This window comes from Cricetulus griseus, assembly GCF_003668045.3.
Source record: "Cricetulus griseus strain 17A/GY chromosome 1 unlocalized genomic scaffold, alternate assembly CriGri-PICRH-1.0 chr1_1, whole genome shotgun sequence".
In the NCBI taxonomy this organism is placed as follows: domain Eukaryota; kingdom Metazoa; phylum Chordata; class Mammalia; order Rodentia; family Cricetidae; genus Cricetulus; species Cricetulus griseus.
The window spans coordinates 138,769,194-138,784,421 of record NW_023276807.1 but is presented as its reverse complement, the minus strand read 5'-3'; the positions used below and the strand labels follow the sequence as shown (position 1 = coordinate 138,784,421).

The window sequence follows — 15,228 nt, the reverse complement described above, 5'->3', positions numbered from 1 at the left end:
TTGTTTCCAAACATGTTAAATAGAAAGTTTCAATTCTTTAATATGAAAATGAAGTTTTTACATATAGAATATATATTTATATGCGTACATATAACCCATGTACACATACCTACATGTTACGCCACATTTATACATGCAAATATGTCAATTCATACATAATATAAGTGTATATACATTTACCTGTGTATGTGAGATGAGGAGTTTTATAGTTAGTCTCACACATGCTGAACAAGTGTTCTATCACTGAGCTATATCCAACTCAATATTTTGTGCACATATATTCCTCAATTAATAAGAGGACTATGGTCTGGTAAAACCATAGCAAGTTTAAAATGTTGCAAGTCAAATATAATACACCGAAGCTACTGGGAATCGTGTCTTAGTCCACTTTCAATGTTGTTAGGAACATTCACATTAGCCTAAAGTTGGGCAACATCATCTAACACATCTGTTTCTCAACACAGTGTGGACAATCTCCGTAGTTTACTGAATACCTGTATGCACAGGATGCTGGCAACACGGCAGTAGCCTGTAAAGACCAGTTGTTTATCAATGTGGTTTTATGGCTGTGCAGGAGCAGCTGCTCATTGCTGCTGCTGAGCACCAAGACAGAGAATCAAATCACGCATTTGTCTAGGAAAAAACGAAAATTCAAAATCTGAAGTACATTACTGCTTCTATCAAATCTGTATTTTTTTTTTTTTTGGTATCAACTCACAAACAACATTACAGTTGGGCCACCGTTTGTTGGGAACCATTAGCATATATTAGCAGATACGTTCATTGGAGAGATGGGTGGGTGGATGGCTGAGTGGGTAGATGGCTGGGTGGATGGTTTTAGGCAGTCCATTCAGACACAGAAAGATTCAGTGCTTCTCTTCTTCAATAAGTCTCTTATTTTCTTGAAGGGATCACATCTATAAACGAGTGTGTGTCCTTTGGGAGATACTTGGCATCAGTCAGTTTGAAGAGAAGCAGGCAAATAAGCATATTTCTGTACTATTTACAACCTCATTCATACTTATAAATGACTTCCTAGTACCTTAATCAATTTTGAAAACTGAATAAACATGCTGAAACATTAAAAGTAGCTTTTTGGTTTTTTTTGTTTTTTTTTCCCCCGAGACAGGGTTTCTCTGTGTAACAGCCCTGGCTGTCCTGGAGCTCACTTTTGTAGACTAGAATGGCCTCGAACTCACATAGATCCATCTGCCTCTGCCTCCCAAGTGCTGGGATTAAAGGTGTGCACCACCACTGCCTGGCCAGAAAGTAGCTATTTTTAATACAATGTTCTGCTTTTGGTGATCCTAGATACCTCTAAAATACTATGCTATGAAAACAATAGAATAGTATGTTTTTGAGATTTGTCTTTTCAATGTTAATAAGATATGTGGTATATTAATATCATAAATATAAAATACAAATATGTTATATATTAATATTATAAGAATAAAATCGCAACAATACCTACCATGTTTAATACCTGTCATGGATTTCACTGGAACACTTATCCAAACATTTGTATTTGCTGATTTCAGAAATATTAGATGCAGTCAATAGAAGATTTTTCACAGGTACTTGAAACAGGATCCAGAATATATAAATACAGTTTACCTTTAAATAAATGCTACTTTAAACAAGACTCCAATACCCAGTGATCCATCCACCACTATGAGGTCAAGTACCTTTCTACTGCCCATAATTCTCACATGGTTTTAAGTTTCCTTCTTGACAGGATTAAATCTTAAGACCCACACCTACCCCTCTTTCATATTCTTTACATCTGTTCATCGCTTTTCTCATTTCCTTCTTGGAAAAACCCATGTTGTGCTTACATTCTGAACAGTTACAGCAAACTGTGTGTACATTCTGTCTCAGTGCCCATGGTCTGATAGGGCTTGCAAGAGACCATCCCAGATTAGTCACCTGAAATTCACAGCCACAGACCACAGGTCACCACGGACTGCAATCAGAGAACCAAGTCTGGGAACTCGAGCTTCCTCGAACAATTTGTTTCAGATATTTTTCTTCCTCTTCTGATATCTAATATCTCCCATCCCCCAATACTCTTTCTGTGCCTGATACTCTTTCTGTGCCTGATCTTGTTTCTTTTATTAAGGAAAGCAAAGACCTCATACAAGAGCTTCCATCAGGTCCCCCAGCCAACCTTCTTAAGCATACTCTTCCTAAAACCCAGACTCCTGCAATGAACTGCAGAGAAGGCAGCCCATCTCCACACGGACACATGAAAAGACGAGGCTAGTCAGTCAAGCTAGGCTTCAACCAGCCTCCACCACAGATCACTTTTGCCAGTTGGTGGCTGCCTCACCCTTCTGATGCACAGATTTGGAGCCTCCACACTCTCATTGAGTATGGCTTTTTCTTCATATCCCACATCACTCAGTCAGCCAATTCTGTTAGCTGCCTCTTGAAAATAATCTGAAAGTCATCACACCTTATTGTCTCTAACAGTACGGTCTCTCCGTGACCCTGGTTCTGTTACAACCACAGTTAGGTCTGGCTATGTCCTCAATGGAAAACTGTAATGGCTCCCATGTAGATTGTAGTAAGAATCATGTCTGTACATGAACTGCCTCATAATAAGCCCATTTGTGCTTTATTTTTCATTGAACTTTCCTGCTAATTTCTACGGACAATTCTTTTAGTGTTTTTAGCTTTTATCAGTTTCCCTTCTCCATCAGAGGAGAAATGTCTGTCTTTTTCATTCATGGATACAGCTTTAGCCTAGGACCGGATCGAGTAGAGACCTTCAGTGCATATTTACAGACTGAACTAGGGAATGAATGAATGAAATGGCACCCCTCATATATGCAATGCAGCCACAGTCCCCTTAAGCTGACTTAGTCCCACTGGCTTTAGACAGGAGCCATTGGTGTCAGCATAGCCTGGTATCTCCCTACAGCTTTAATTGTTCATGCTAGAGTCATAAGAATTTACATTAAGAACCAGAGCATGTAATTGTGAGGTAGATGTTAATCATGTAACAATGGCAGGAGGGCATAACAAAGGAAATAAAACAAGTAGAACCAAGTTTTAAAATAGCTAGAGTATTTAAACCTCATTGTTCTACAGTTCTCAGGGAGGACACTCTGCTGAGCAGCCTATATTTTCAGGCCACTTAAGACATCACGGAAAGTAAAAATTAATTCCATCCGGAATGGAAGTCATCAGGCAACTCATACTCCATGTTCCTGCCCTTCACGAGGCACTCAGTACATTTTCTTCTTGGGGAGCTGAGGTACTGGTGGCGCCTTCAGAGCTTTGTCTGTGTCCTGTTTTCCCCAGCTCCATGAATGTGCCACATGGTTTTCTAGGCTTCCCCATTCCACCCCCACCAAAGAGCTGCTGTTATAAAGAGGAAACTTATTAAATCAGTTTAATAAATATAAGTAAATCATGACTTCTATGGTTTCAAGAAGTGTAAGACCAAAACAGCAAAGATCAAAACTAACAAGTCAGACTTAATACAGTCATTGCCTGCTGTTCAGATACCTCCGCCCTTCTCCCCATTTGGTAAATAGGTACTGAAAAACTCACTCGGGATGGCCAGGCCCTGAAGCCAATGTCCTGCACCAACTTCATGATTCTTGGCCTGCAGGAGTACACAGTCTAAAAAAGGGACCAGCCATGAGCCCCATGAGGTTCCCTCATTAACCAAAACCTCAGAGAGTAGCTGCCATGAGACAAAGAGTGGCCAGGCGGGTTTCAGAGTAGAAAAGAACATTAAAATACCAATCATAAATAAATAAACAAATTCTGAAAGGAAATAAGAACACAGAAGTGTTCTCTTTGAAAACTAGAACTGAAAGATCTTGTTAAACTGGCAGAATGCAAGGCTCCTGCTGGGCTTTCTTTCCTCACACACCCTAAAGGGAGGCAAACTCCTGCTTTATATGGTGTGTGTGAGAGAGAGAGAGAGAGAGAGACAGAGACAGAGAGAGAGAGAGAGAGAGAGAGAGAGAGAGAGAGACAGAGAGAGACAGAGAGAGACAGAGAGAGAGACAGAGAGAGACAGAGAGAGACAGAGAGAGAGAGAGACAGCACCTGTGCATGCTCACATACAAATAAACTATGGTAAACACCCTGGACTGTGGTTACAAAGACAGTCTTGAAATTAGTATTATGAAGATAAAGAGCAATGACTAACATTGCTAACATTGTTTATTAATAACATCCCTCCCTATTTAGGCATCTCATTCATTGTTCTCACAGTAACCGAACAATGATGGAACAGAGCAGGTATCCAATGACTATTTTTTAATTTATTTCTTTTTTTTCTTTTTTGTTTTTTCAAGACAGTTTTTCTTGTGTAGCTTTGAAGCCTGTCCTGGAACTCTCTCTGTGGACTGGCCTTGAACTCACAGAGATCTACCTGTGCCACCTTAGCAGTGGGATTAAAGGCATGCACTACTTCTAAATACATTAACTACTGTCTATCAAGTCCTAGGGGGTTATATTATGCATCTTAGCAATAATTCTCTTCAAACAGAACAAACTTCAAGAGAATGAAGGCTAATGAATTATGGCAAGTATTGAAGGAATGAGCAGGTCCTTTGCCAGAGATCTGTTTGATCAATTTCATCTTTATCCTTAAAATGGCTTAAAGCCATCTCACCTTTGCCAGAGTAGGCAGTTCTGATCATCTTTAGACTACTGATTATGTAAATGGGGCCAGATTGGCAATATCTGGAGACACTTTTTGTTATGTATACCACAGGCAAGGGGGCTGTCAAATATCCTACAGTACACAAAATCATCCCTCATGAGACCCTAAATCAAGAATGAAGCTGAGGAACCCAGGGTCAACACAAGCCCTCTCTTGTTTTACAGAGGGATAGTGACAGAATGGAAAGAATGGATTTTGTTTTTAAGAGTCTCATGCTCTACCGACTGAGCTAGCCGGGCACATGGATTTTGTTTTTAATCACTTACAACTGATTAACTGTTCAAATTCAGACTCCATCACTCAGCCCCAGCAGGATTTCTTAAAACCCTCAGTTTCTCCATAAAAGACAAATAATAATACCTACCCTATAGGCTTGTTATTAGGAGTTCATAAGAATGCAAGCTATCTGAATATAAAAGACTAATAAATGGTAGTTATACTATTACAGGAATGTTTATTAATTGTTAAAGATTGATGTGTCTGCTATTCCGGAAAAGTGTTTTAAAGTCCATAAGGCTTAGGGCTGGTGCAATGGCTCAGTGGTTAAGAACATTTACTGCTCTTGTAGAGAACCTGGGTTTGATTTCCAGGGTTATCAACCTCACCTGGCATTCAAAACCCCTGTAACTCCATTTTCAGCGATCCAACACCCTCTTTTGTGCTCCACAGGAGTCTGCATGCACATAATGTACATAAACACACACACTCTCTCTCTTTCTCTTTCTCTCTCTCTCTCTCTCTCTCTCTCTCTCTCTCTCTCTCTCACACACACACACACACACACACACACACACACACACACACACACACAGAAATATTATTTTTAGATGACAAGGCTTGGAAACTCAAAAACTCAATACTTGGAAATAATTTTAAATATCCAACAAAATATTTTATTTAAAAGTGGAGAAAAATGAGGTTCAGAGAGACTGACTTTACCCAGAATCACAAAGCAAGCGGCTGCTCACATCCTGTTACACCTCAGCTACCACATATCCAAGAGAACTTTTATTATTCCTAGCTATACCTTTATTTATTAGTAATGCCAGCAATTATTTAAGTCAAGTTGAATAAGAGATTTACTACAACTGCTAAAATTATGTGTGAATATGATACTACAAAAAAAGCTTTATTTAGACATGAACTCATTTAAAGTTGGAGCTCATTTGTGAGATCCACCTCACCGTTAGAATACCATCCTAATATGTTCTATTATCATCATACTAATCTGCTTTAAAACTCATCTCTTATGAAAGTCCATATCTTAAATTATTCATTTATGATTTAAATATTTACATGAGGAATATATTTTGGAAAAGAACCTGAAAAAGCACACAGAAGTTAATATACTATATAAAATTTATAAGAAAATATTTTGAAAATGTTAATACTGGTTAACTTTGAGATATTTTTAAGTGTCTTTCTTATGACCTCTATTTTTATCACGTTTATTCCAGAATTATGAAATAGACCTTCATTTTATCTTTAAAGACTAAAATAAACTTCAACCCCAAGTATATTACTTATTGTAATTGTGAAACCTACTTATAATGGAGTACTGCATAACCAGAAGTTAATAAAATGCTTCTACATTTAAACTATTGGGAGTGTGTGGGGGAGTGGGGGACGGTGAGTGGATAGATGCAATACTTTACATTTTGAGGTTTGGGGGAGATATTTTTGTTGTTGTTGTTTTGGTTTCTGGTTTTTTGAGACAGGGTTTCCTTGTGTAGCCCTGGCTGTCCTGGTACTCACTCTAGACCAGGTTGGCCTTGAATTTAGAGATCTGCCTGTGTCTGCCTCCCAAATTCTGGGATTCAAGGCATGCGCCACCACTTCCCGATTAAGTTTTTGTTTACTTTTCCCATTTTAAGAAAAATCTCATGAACAGTATAAAAGGACACTGCCTCGGTAGTAAAAGATAATATACATACTCACGTCTCCAACTAGTGTGGCTATGTTAATGATCAGCATTGTGCCAGCTTAACATTGAAAAAGCTTATATGCTAAATTCTACTTAACAGGAACTTCCTATTATCAAGCACAACAGCATTTAGTTTTCTTCTGTTTGTAATAGGAATCTGCAGTCAGGAAGCAAATGACATAAAACTAGTCAACAAGATCTTTAAGAATTAGACATTGCGTTTTGATTGCTTTATAAATTTGGGGGTATTAAATTAGTAGTGTTTTCACTCAGCTCAATGGAAACATAAAGGTAGTGCTGCAACCTGTGAGGCTTGGCACCCTGGCCTGACGAGGGGCAGTGAGGTAATGAAGAAAGGACAGACTTGCACACAGAAAAGCTGGGCTCAGGTGACCATGCATACTCTGATGATGTGGCACCAACTACACGCCACCTGGAACCTCAGCCTGTTTATCATATACAGTTCAGTGGGAGGAGTTAGCTAGACTCAGTCTTTGTAGGCCAGCAGTCTCAGGCTGTAGACATGCAGAAGGAAGAAGCTGCAGTTGCTAGTTTTTACACACACTGAGTTTATAAACACTCATCATACTCACACACACTGTCAACATTCACACTCTGACCAGAGGAAGGCTTTGCCAATTCTGAGACTGACAGGCCTGCCTGGGAAAGCCCAGCAATTATGCTGGCCTGTCACCTGACTTACCCAAAACATACTCTCAGGAAGCGCTTAGAAAATACTGGCTCAGTCTTTTTTCCTGCCAGGCACAGGCCATCCTGTTTCCAACTCAGGAGGTCTGTAGTAGGGGCTAAGAAATTACATTTCTAGTAAGTTCAACCAAAATCAATGCCCCAGGTCTAGGGACTATGAAAACTATAACCTGGCAATTCAAGTCGTACTTATCACTTATATCTTCCTCACAGAGGATTGTCCAATGTTGTTTTTAATGCAGCTAAGCATTTTCATCCCTGTGTATATTATTCTTAAAATAACATCAAAATATTTTCCTTATATGCCAGAAATATTATTTTTGTATGAGTAAAAATAAAAATATTTACAGCAAAGGAAAATAATTGAGGAATGATGAAAGAAAACATAGTAAATAAGGAAGATGAGTTATTTTCATAGCTAAAAAGGAAATTATTAAGTCTCTAAAAACTATATACTCTTGAAAAATTAGATTTCAGGATAGAGAGATGGCTCAGAGGTTAAGAGTACTGACTGCACTTCTAGGGGTCCTGAGTTCAATTCCCAGCAACCACATGGTGGCTCACAACCATCTACGATTCAATCTGGTGCCCTCTTCTGGCATGTAGGCAGAACACTGTATATGTAACAAATGAATAAATCTTTAAAAAAAAGAAAAATTAGATGTCATAACAACATATGACATCAAATATTTTCTAAGGGTCTTCGACAGATTATTATCCTTATCTGTTTATATATATGTATATATAAATACAATTATAATATATTATGCATTGTAATATATTATATCTATATTACATATGAATCAAATGAGCATATCAAGACTCAAATTTAAAACATAACCCTTAAGGCAATTGGCATTCCTGGACACATAATGAAGAAGACAGGCATTTCTTCTCTTATTTTGTTGAACTATCACTAACGCATTTCAGTACAGTGGATGAAAACCTTAATTCCTAAAACCTAATGATTTGGTTTCGGAAGTTATAGGCTGATTTTAAGTCTGTTATAAACATTACATGGATAAACATTCTTCCTCAATGATGAAAACTGACTTCAATACATGACATAATGCTGCTGAAGATTGGATTACATATGCCAATTATTTAAGCTGTCTCAACATACATATTCCAATTGTCTCTGAGGCCTGTAAGCTAAGCATGACTAGTGTGGCATGTAACCCTAATAATGGACAGATCTAGTTTTAAACAGTATGATACAGAAGTCAGCAAGCTCTCGGGCTTGAGCCTACGTCACAGTGACAGGCTACATGTACCAAGAAGTTCAGAATCATTGGTAAATATGGAACCTGCTGCAGTGCCTCCTGCAAAAAATGATAAAAAGTGAAACCAGACAGCAGGTCAAGAATAGCTACTTCTACTATCACGAGGCCAAACAAAAGAAATGGGCCACAGGTATCTGGCACTGCTTCCTACATGAAAGTGATGGGTGGTAGGCATGACCCTACCATAGCACCTCTGCTGTCACAGTCAAGTGTGCCACCAGAAAACCAAAGAAACTGAAAGACCAGTAATGCTACCATCCCCTATCTACAATAAATGGATCAATTTATTGACACCAACAAAAAGGAAGTCAACAAGAACAGTTAAGTTGGATGGCATAGAGCTAGAAGTATCAAAAGCCCTCTTTGGTGATTGAGCTGTGATTTATTTTACCCCCCCCCTTTATTGCACGTGCTATGTATATCTAATATTTATTTAAGAGTCTGAACGCTTCTGTTGTCCTCATCCCATTACAAATCCTAGAGATGCTGTGATATTAAGAACTGACATGCAATTTTTAATACAAGTTTCTTCTAAAGTGAGGCTTTAGAAGAAAGGTTGCATTGGGTATCTAAAAATGTTAAAAGAAGAAAGGTAAGTTATCTTCATGGAATTATAAAATGGAGTCCTGAGAGTCAACATATCGACCTTGAATTAATACTGATACTGTAATCAGCCATGTTCAAATAGTATCAAATGCATCTGTAAGAAAGAACACAAACTCTGCCAACAGTTTCAGACTGGCCACTTATGAAAAGCAATAACCTTTCTGAGCCTTTGTTTCCAAGATTATTAAATGAAATATCTATTCCCAAGGTTTTCTAATGATGAGTATATAGCTCACTGTGTCTAGTCCACTGTCACTAATTCATTCATGAAAATGATTTTTCTCTATGTTCCCACTATAAGCCAGAAACCAACCAGGGCACAAAACAGACAGGCAAAAATCTCCCCTTATCTTCTCTGGTTTACTTACTTGACTTTGTCCCAGGTACCACATTGGTGGTGAATGTAAAAAGCCCTAAAATGTGATGAAAATAGCCAATTTGATTTTTAAAAATTAAATAAGGGTAACCACACAGTGTGTGAATTCAGGGAAACAAAAAGTTCCATGGGAAAAAACAAAATCACTGTATGAGGTCTAAGAATGGAAAGGAAGAAAGGCTTCCCAGAAAAGAGCATTTTTTAAGTGAGCATAGACTGACTGTTAGAACCCTGATAAGAGGAAGCTCTAGACTTTGAAAAAGCAATACTATGAAAGGAGGGAGTTAGAAAGGCTTTGGTAACTCTGAGCTGTTCTGTACAGCTGGAGTGATGGATGGGGAGTAATGGGCCATGAAAATGGTCATATGCATGTGGACCAGAGCTCCCGTACCTGCTAGAGAGTGATGGACCATGAAAACGGTGGTCTACGTGCAGACCAGAGTGAAGTTATAAGTGTTGAGGTGAAGACCTTATGTTTAGTTTGGAAGAAATGAGAAACCATGAAAGATGTTTGAGAAGAGTTAATATGGTACAAAACTTTAGATTTTTCTCAAAAAAAGTGTGAGAGAGACACTGGAATGGGACAAAAGGAAGGGACTCTCCCAGGAAAATGGGGTAATGAGCCTCAGGTTAATTTTCCAATGATGACCAATGGAAGGGAACGTTTCCCAAGGCATCTTTCAGTGCTCCTTTGTGACGACAGCAGCATGTGTCTGGCAAGAACAGTATCTCAACTCTATGAGCCATATCCCTGAGTGGCCCTATGAGTTCTGCACTGTCTGCTCGCCTGTCCTCTACCTATTAACATTACTATATCCTTACAATGCCAACATCTCACTCACACATCCCTGTCCTCAGCTCATTCACATTGACCATGACCAAATGGCGTGTCCAACAGGGCATCAGGACTACTGTACTCAATCACAGCCTGACACAAGTGAAACAAGTACCTTCTGAGCTATCAGCAGCTTGATCACAGCCCCCTTAATCTTTATTTAGATAAGAGAGATTATGGGTGATAATGCCACAGATTTGATTTTGTGGCATTAATTTGTATTTTCTCTTTTTTTTTTTTTCTTTTTTTGATTTTTCGAGACAGGGTATCTCTGTGTAGCTTTGGAGGCTGTCCTGGAATTCACTCTGTAGACCAGGTAGGCCTCAAACTCAGAGATCCGCCTACCTCTGCCTCCCGAGTGTTGGGATTAAAGGCTTAATTTGTATTTTCTAGATTAGTAATTTATCTTGGTAATCAATAAAAACACAGTTACTCTCTTAATAAAAACTTTGTCTGAGAAGGTGGAACACGTTCAGCTCTCTCTTACACAGTTCCCACAACCGCCCTTATTATAGACAGCACATGCTGTGTATCATCGTTTCTGAGCTCAGCTGGATGCTGAATGTGTGGGTACCCAGGAAAGCTACTCCAGAGTGTATCTGTTAACCATGTGTGGTGATTGTGACCAGCACTCAGTTCCTGAGGCAGGAAACTGTCCTTGCTTAAGCACTGGAGATCTGTTCTGTGTGTCCTCACTGATGCATTGTTCAGTGTCCCCCAATGATGTTGCTTGTGGTATTAATAAAAGAAGTCATGGGGGGAGGAGGATATCCACCTTAATTAAACAGTAAGTCACATATGGGACGAAGACTTTAATATGTGAACATTGTTTTAAATTCTTTTAAAACTTGATACTAAAATGCCTGGCTGTCCAATAGATGAGTCATCAATCCCATAATAAATTATAGCCAAATCATAAGCATTTGCCCTCCATTTACTGAAAATAAAAAAACAACCAATCAGTTATTTAGTCACTAAGGATGAGAAGCATTTAACTTTTGTTACAGGAAGGTCAAACATTCCCCCACATCCTGTTACAGAATGGGGAACTTGCATCCCCCCCCCACACACACACACACACAACAGATGTAAGGCTAACTAAAGTGATGGTTGATGAATTCTTCTGTTTTCTACATTAACTTCTTTCAACAGTTTGATCTCATTCTGATACATACAAGCTAATGGATGGAGGACTATAAAATACATCTGAGTGAGATTAAAACTCTGTAAGAATTCCTTTTTATCTTTGGGGGTGGATTGCAGTTGGATCGTTTGCAGGGCACTGAACTAACCACTCTTCTACAAAGCTCATGTGCCTCATTTTTGCTCTTAAGAAAGTAAGGAGGGTTTGTCGTCATTGTTGCTGTTTTCTTTGATGCATTCCTCACAGAAGCATGGCCTAGCACTGGGTAATGTGGCTACACTAACACTGACCAGAAGGAGCCCTTCTCCTCCTTGCAGCATCTTTCAAGGTTGACTGTAGTGAGAGGTTTGCTCTGAGCCCATGGAATTGTCTTCTTCCATTTGAATAGTTGCAACAGCTGGTCTTGAAACGAAGCCAGGAGGAATTTTAGTAGTCCCATCCTAAATACCCGAATGAGAGCCCTTAGAATATATTCCTTCCAAAGGCATAGAGTCCCAAACCAGACTTCTAGTTTCTCAGGTTGGAGGAATGCACTGACTAGCCCACATCTTTTTATTTCACATGGTGAAATAAAGCAAGTTTTATGATGTCAGATGAAGCGTGCCCCCAAAGAACAACTAAGTTCTCCAAAGTTGGAGTATGCAGGAAAGAATGCGGACATCTTCTTGTTTAATTATTCTTAGTATTCCATTCAAAACAGTTTCACAAGTTCCAACACAAACACACAAATACCTTTCCCTCCCTAGGGACCAACCCGCGGTTTACTCTCTGGGAGAAAGCACCAACATTTTCATTACCAGGGGGAGGGGAGCAGACAGTCCAAGCTGCTTTAAACTACTAGATTTCGAAACGGAATGACAAATGTGTGCACGCCTGTGTGAAGGCGCAAGCGTGTGCACAGCCCATCTTTTTACAAAAGCCAGTTTTCAAAAAAGGTACTGTCCTGTAGAAATCAAATTAGTGAAATGGTGTGATCGCTTCTCCATTTTCAAGTCCTCTCCCGGACCAGAAGTGGCAGAAACGCTGTCACTAGTTCGAAGCACAGTTGGACTGAGAGTGAGCAGAGGCCGGGCGGGGGCGGCTATCCGCGTCTCTCTTACCTGTTCCTCCCTGGACGCTCATCACAGCATGGTCACCACGGATCCCAAGGTGCCAGAAGAGAACCGAGTAGGGATCCAAAGGGCGGGGCGAGTTATGCTTCCAAGCCGGACGTTTGTCTTTGAACAAGCAGAACAAAACCCACTTCTCAGTTCCCCAGCTCCGCATGCGGAGCGCGGGCGCCTGAAGTCGGCGGAGCAGGCGACTCTCACTCTCCAGGCCTCCCGGGCTCCAGGCGGGCCGAGCTTCGGTAGAACGCCAATCTCCCGCGGTTCCGCCCTCGTGACGTAAGGGGCGGGGCCTGGCCAGCTGCGGAGCTCCGGGCTCCAGCGGTTGGACCCAGCAGAGGCCCCACCCTGCCCAGATGTCCCAGTGACCCGGGGCTTGTCCGTTCCCATTCTGACGGTCACCCTCACAGCAGTTCGCAGACCTTTCAGTGTGTTCTTACATTACTGTAAGATTTTGTTGAACAATGTGCTCATTTACCGAGGCTTGAAACACCTAGTGGTTATGTTTTGGAGAGTAAAGTCATTAAATCTAAAAAAGTAATGTTAAAGTTGTGCGACTAGCAATTTTTTATTAAAAAAACAAAAAAACTACAGTTCTGATTTGGGCTTCTTTGTCTTTCCTTTAGACTCCTGTACTCAGAATAACGTGACTTTCTTTATCCACGAATCTGCCAGGGTCTGTTTGCTTTAAGCTCACGCATTTTTTTTCCTTTTTTTTCTATGCTTTTCATTTCTTAGATTTTATTCTCCAAATTAAAAAAAAAAAAAATAATGAGCCCACCTGTCTGGACGCCAAAAAGTTGACCAACTGCTTCAAGGAGGCAAGAGGGTATATCGACCAGGCTTCAGGGCAGGCCCCACTCCAAGAATAAATAGTAGGAAGACACAAACTGGACTGAATTCGAAAAGTTACAGTGGGCTGAGCAGGGAGGTGAGAGTGGAAAGTGTGTGTCTGGGAGGAGCAGAGGAAGGGAGGAGAGCAGAATCAAAATACACTATATGAAATTCTCAAAGAATTTTTTTTTAAATTACTTAAGGATAAAAAAGGTGGAAGGTCATTTAAAAAAACAAAAACAAAAAAAAAAAACCCAGAAAATTCAAAACAACTCAAAACAAAACCCAAAACTCAGCTGCAGGTTACTCCACTGAAACAATGTAGAAGAAGCAGGTAGGAACTCCTCGGCTCTGCTGTCCCCAGGCTTCTGGCTGGCATCTCTCCAGTGCTTCTCTAGAGAGAGAAGTAACTGATCATGCTAGTGCTTCTTAGTTGTGTGTTCACCAGGACAAAGGCATCCCAAACCCGGAGAAGCCAAACGAGTTTTTGCACCCTCCCTGGAGGAGCCAAACCAAAAAAAAAAAAAAAAAAAAAAAAAAAAAAAAAGTCTGGGGTGTGGCTTCCTGTGGAACCTCCTTCTGCAGGCAAAGGCAAATCTCCCCGGTTAGTCAACTCCTGGCCTCTGAAAACTCCTGGCCCCACTAAGACTTTTGCAGGCATATCACTATTTCTGACAGGATGGCTGTCGTCCTTGTTTGTTTTGTTTTGTTTAAATTCCAGTTAGTTGTCTGCTTCTCCTCCCTGCCTCCAGGCAGCGATGTAACAGAGAGGCCTTTTGGGGAAGGTGCATACCAGGACAGCTCAGGCATACTGCGGGCTTTTGCAGCCTGTTGGGAAATGCTTAAGTGTGTGGTTCTAACTAGCCACACACCAGAGTAGATGAGAGAGCTGGATGCCAAGGCCCCACCCAGGCCAACTGAACCAGAATCCCTAGGGGTGGGGCTCTTGCAGTACTTTCAGTCTGATCTACCAGCATTCTGTGCACCTCAAAGACTGAGACTCACCCCTATGACTTGAACTAATGTCTCAGAGGAAAATCCACATTACATTCGTTACGTTCCGGAAGCTGTCATATAAGTTAGCTGTATACATTCTTTGTATGTTTGCACATTTCAGTGTAACTATGGGAAATACACTGCAAAATCCATGTCAGAACTGCTCACTCAGAGAAAGAGAGGAGTGACACTAGATCACTAACTTTCCATTTGTGTCTGTGTCATGTGACCAAACCGAAGGACTTGGTTTCCCTTCTGCGGCTTAAATATGTATATCCAATAATAATAAAATTAATACCTACAGATAAAGGCTGTTGTAAATTGCCACTGTTAGTGTGGATTTTCAGTTGTTTGACAGGTTTTAATTGTGTTTCATGATTGGGATTAGATTTGATTAAGGGTTTGATTTGCTATTATTATTTCTTAAATGCTTTTCTGAACACTTGTATCTTTTTTCCTGATGATTTCTATTTTTTAAAAATATGTAAGATCCTTATTAGTTATTTAAATGTGCTAATCAATACCGTTATTACTGAAATAATGTCTATTTTCTTATGGTTTCAATAATACATTCCATTTTTATTGTGCTTCTCATGAAGACTTGAAAGACTAGTGTTCACGGTAGATAACACAGATTAAAGAATATTCTGTCTTTCCCTGGTGGGAAAGTATTTAAACTCTCACTATTAGTAGCTTGGTAATAAATTGCTAATGGGAAATGCTCGGCAT

General features: G+C 39.9%; 1 protein-coding gene across 1 annotated transcript in view; it reads right to left on the bottom strand.

The window, feature by feature from the left end:
* The window catches only part of Atp10d (ATPase phospholipid transporting 10D (putative)), a 103,035-nt gene extending 89,961 nt beyond the window's left edge, over positions 1-13,074 (bottom strand). Inside the window, 2 exon segments of the mRNA XM_027390841.2 lie at positions 12,664-12,696; positions 12,698-13,074. Coding sequence (XP_027246642.2) covers positions 12,664-12,696; positions 12,698-13,059 — 395 coding nt within the window. The 5' untranslated portion in view covers positions 13,060-13,074.
* Between the last annotated feature and the right edge of the window lie 2,154 nt (positions 13,075-15,228).